General features: G+C 36.3%; 1 protein-coding gene across 1 annotated transcript; it reads right to left on the reverse strand.

Moving 5' to 3' along the window:
• Positions 1–335: 335 nt before the first annotated feature.
• LOC146729823 (CD209 antigen-like protein C) lies at positions 336–3,596 on the reverse strand. The gene is made up of 6 exons (XM_085495104.1): positions 3,587–3,596; positions 3,250–3,404; positions 2,692–2,804; positions 1,177–1,316; positions 1,000–1,020; positions 336–658 (listed from the first exon to the last, which is right to left on the reverse strand). The coding sequence occupies exons 1-6, from the start codon at positions 3,594–3,596 to the stop codon at positions 513–515; spliced, it is 585 nt and encodes a 194-aa protein (XP_085351230.1). The 3' UTR covers positions 336–512.
• Positions 3,597–4,615: the final 1,019 nt, after the last annotated feature.

The following is a 4,615-nucleotide window of genomic DNA, read 5'->3' on the forward strand; positions in this document are numbered from 1 at the left end:
ACTGATTTGCTACTGATGAATAAATTATTTGATATAAAATGCACTAACCCAATCACTGTTACTTTATTTTGTACGTGTACCCGATAACGATTAAATTATCTTCGTTTACGTTATTAAGTTGGTCAATGTGATATTTATTTAATTTTTTAATTTTCGCACAATGTAGGTTGTGTTTTCGTGTACAGATGCACATTCAGCAAACGAATTAGTTTCACGTAGAACAAACAAAAGTCGAACCTCAAATAAATGGCCTAATATTATTATAAAGACATTGTATTGTTAGGGAAAATATTTTTATTTCATTCAGTGAAACAATCAACCAAAACAGTGAGAAATTGTTTTACCGATTTATTGTATATGATTGTATTGAAAGCAAATAAGATACAATGAGATTCATGGTACAAAGTGAAAACCTTTTCTACAGTGTGATTACTGTGTTGAAAGGAACACATATTGAGTATTACTTGAAATAAACCCTATCAAATAAAAAATAAGGCAAGAAATGTAATTTTCTATGCCACTTCTTTTTCACCTTTGAAGAAGGGAATATGTAAACGGTCCTCGCGTTGTAGTAGGCAGGCAAATACTATTACAAGGCATAGTAAAAAACAACTTGTGACAAGGAGGACGATTCCTGCAACAGTACCTCCACTAAGACCTTCAAGATAAAACAGAATTTCGATATTAGTATGGGTATACAGATTTGTAGGAAAGGACAGGTGAATATTATGATTGAAGGGAATTAACCGGCGAGATGTTATCGGAAATACTTCCAATTCGCTAATAATTGCCAATTTATTGTATGTGTGTGTATTGCACTTCGTCTCCCACCGAACGAGGTTATTATAACTTTCTAGATGCAGAATAGTCCGCAGAACACACACAAACAAGGTGGTATTTTACAATAGGCAGCGAAGAAGTGAGTCCAACATACTAATGAATACGGCCTATTTAGTAACCAATTGGACTATACATTGGTATTAGACAAACTATACTCACTAGAATCCGTTGGTTCTGGACCTATAGAAAACAGACAGGAGAATTATATATAATTAAAAAGTTGTAAAAACACCGACAAAAAAATCTTACATACCAAGAGATTACAGATAGTATTAAACATTGTTTGGACAAATATTTGAAGGTTAAAAAGTATACATCACTGTTTATTAAACTTACCGATATCTTTCTGACACATATATCCCTTTGTCCATTCTAAATCATCACACTTTTTATCATTCCAAAATCCTTCTTTCGTCATTTCAGCGCAATCAGCATAATTTTCCTCTTGTTCGTTGGGTTCATCAACTCCCCAATATCTACATGGGAGTACGCAGCATTGGTCAGTAACGAGAAAACACAAATCGCATTGCGTAGAATTCGCCAGTGTATAAGCATTTCTTTTTTTCTCACAATCAAAAACGCAGATAAACCCGAGTTGTAGCGGAAATATGAAATCACCGCGTGAACGGAACAATGATATTCTCGTCAAATAAAAGGTCTTTCGATGTTCAAGTTAAATAAACAAAATTATATATTTTAGAAATAAAACTAGTATATAGTCAATAAGCACCGAGCTGTAAATAAATAATGATTGATTAGTTTATGAGAACATATTTCAGGAGATAGCAGAGGACATATTATAGCGACGGCTCTGAGTGATTCTTTCACATAATTAGGACCTCCAGCTTCTTATACATGTGTACTATATTTTGCGTTTTATTTTGTAGGTTTTCTACAGTGCGGTCAAAATAGTACAACTAAATATGAAATTTAATAATTACCATAGCCAGCACTTTAAACGTATTTGTACAATGAAACATTAGTCTACAGTAACTGTAACATTCTATATACGCATATGCAAATTGTCGGTTTCTGAACTCGAATGACCCCGGAAGTTGTTATTGCATAGCCATCGCAAAGTGGTGTTTTAGATCCTGTTAGGTTACTGTCTTATGCTCAATTCAATCAATCATTTAACATTTTCGTAGCTAATGTAAACAGTGAGAAAAAAAAAAGAACCAGGTATTCCAGAAATTCAAAATCATGCTTGTTTTTCTTGCTTGTGAGTCCAGTGATTCATCTTCAACAGCGACAATATTGTATATATTTTCAAATCCCCCAAGATGCAATGTGTTTTGTCATACCATAATACTTTTATCAAGATGCAATATTATTATCAATTAAATGATTGAATGAAACAGGGAATGTGGTATTATATTGGTAGTATATAAGATGAAACACATACGACAATAAAATTCACAATAGCCTGCTCAACTGTTAAACACAGAGTATCCATGTGCGTTATGTTGTACTAATGGTAGCGAGAATTCGCTTGCTGTTAAGTGGGGAGTCGTCACCTGCGCTGCGTCAGATGGCCATAGCGTGTAATTGTTTATAAACAAACGTCTACCCATGAGCCTTTGCGTTTTTAGCATGTGTTGTTATCGTCGCTTGGAACTCAATTCCTGCGCGTGTGCAGATGACGACCCCTCCGATTTAATAATACCGGTCGTCGTCGCGTAATGCTTGTTTCATGCAAACAAATACTAAGTATTGAGTTTTACATAGCGAGTTGTAAACGTCGATATACCGTCCTACAACATACTTCCAAATGTATCTTCATAACAGATATAGTCCGTGCTATGGCAAACAACAAATGTCTAATATATATTGAAGTGAATTTGGACTTACGTAAAACCGGCCTTTGACAGCGGAGAACCGTCAATCCAATAAAACTTTCCCTCCTCGTCCAAATCGTGCAACCCAATCCAGCACTTCTCTTTTGTAAATTGATTAAGGAAGTTCTATAAAATAAACACGGTGAATTTGCATTAACTAGCGATCTCGATATAGCGAGGAAAATTATATAATTTATCGCAATTCATTGCATTTACATACATCATTAGTATTTCTTCTGGTAGTTTGTAGATATTGACAATACATTCTGGATTTATAGCATTCCCATGTGTTATGTAGATTTATTCTAACCCATTGAGGACACTGGCGGTGCAACACAGTTTCAATGAATTTTCTTTACTGTAACATTATACTTCTTCGTCTATTTCATTTGTGAATGAAGTAGCTTTTTTCCGATAGAACAACTTCAAGTTCTAGTTTGTATTTAGGGCACTGTAATATTGTTGAAAATATACGGTAGTTACAATTCTCCGGAAAAGTGGTGAACAGCCATTGCAGACCAGTGTTCTGGTAAAGTGTGAGGAACTAGTCAAGATATAGACAATTGCTTACTTGAACGTCTATGTTATCAACAATGGCTAGTGTACCGCCTTTAGCAACACACTCATCACTAGCTTCGTACCACGTGTTTGATTCTGGTGTTTGGTCAGTCCAAAAGCATCTTTCTTGAAACGCGAACCATCCATCGGGACATCGCTGAGATGTAACTAAAAATAATATATATACCACCGTTAGTCTGATATGTACAAATTTAAGAGAAACCGGGCAAAACGAATGATGTATTCAACGAAAGACCACTACACGTAGACGGCGTGTGTTAGCAGAAACAAATTCTTAAGGTGATTTGAGAAATACTAACACAATTCACTCAACAAGGGGATTCTCTTACATGGCGCCATGGTGACGTCATATACTACTGTGAAAACACTGTAGCCTTACCCATCTATACCTTTACTCACCTATAAGAAAATGTGATGACACACACAAAAGAATGCTAAGTTGATATTGTTTCATAATAAGTGATCTCTCGTAGATATCCCTTGTAACACCTTGAAATGATATTGCTCACTCCAGTAACGGGACCAAAGCGTCGTCGTAATTTACCGACTTAAGGGGGCGTATCTCAGCTGGGCGGCAAATTCATTTCTACGTAACAACGATAACTTTGTTGGTGACATATTTAACATGTAATCTGATAAATTGGCCACCTCTTGATTTATTTATTGAAAACATCGATCATTGATTAAGTCGAGTGTTAAAACCACGTGACCACCGTGACATGTACACCTAATATTACTAATAATTCACATATGACCTCGTTCGTCATTCAAATTGTCTGCTGATGTCAAACGTATTGCGCCCTCATCGTGGAGTCTTAGTTAGGAAAAGATAAACAATGACCATGCAGATTAGTTTCAGAAAATTAAAGCGGGAGGGTCGTCACCTGCGCACGCGCGGGAATTGAGTCCCAAGCGACGATAACATCACATGCTAAAAACGCAATGGGTAGACGCTTGTTTGTAAACAATGACACGCTATGGCCATCTGACACATACGTAGGTGACGACTCCCTGCTTTAATATTAATGTGCGCTTCGCAGCTTTTTTTGTCAGAATGGTTTTCCGTACCTCAGTAGACGCATGTGTCCAAGCACGTCGGACGGCTGACAGCGTTTACGTTGATGTTTTAATGCATGCTTCAACCAAACCAATTAACGTACAATGTCTGGCCTTGATACCGTCGCTGTGTTCAATAGGCAAGGTAGCAAAATAGTTATAGAGAGCGCACAGTATCGGCTGAGCGTAAGCTATTAATACTACTGCGATACATATATTCATATTGATTTAGAGGGGAGGTACCTAATGCATTATTACCTATTACCTATATAACACATTGACTATAACGGTCTTGTAATTGT

Source organism: Saccoglossus kowalevskii, chromosome 21, assembly GCF_978046115.1.
Source record: "Saccoglossus kowalevskii chromosome 21, keSacKowa6.1, whole genome shotgun sequence".
NCBI lineage: Eukaryota > Metazoa > Hemichordata > Enteropneusta > Harrimaniidae > Saccoglossus > Saccoglossus kowalevskii.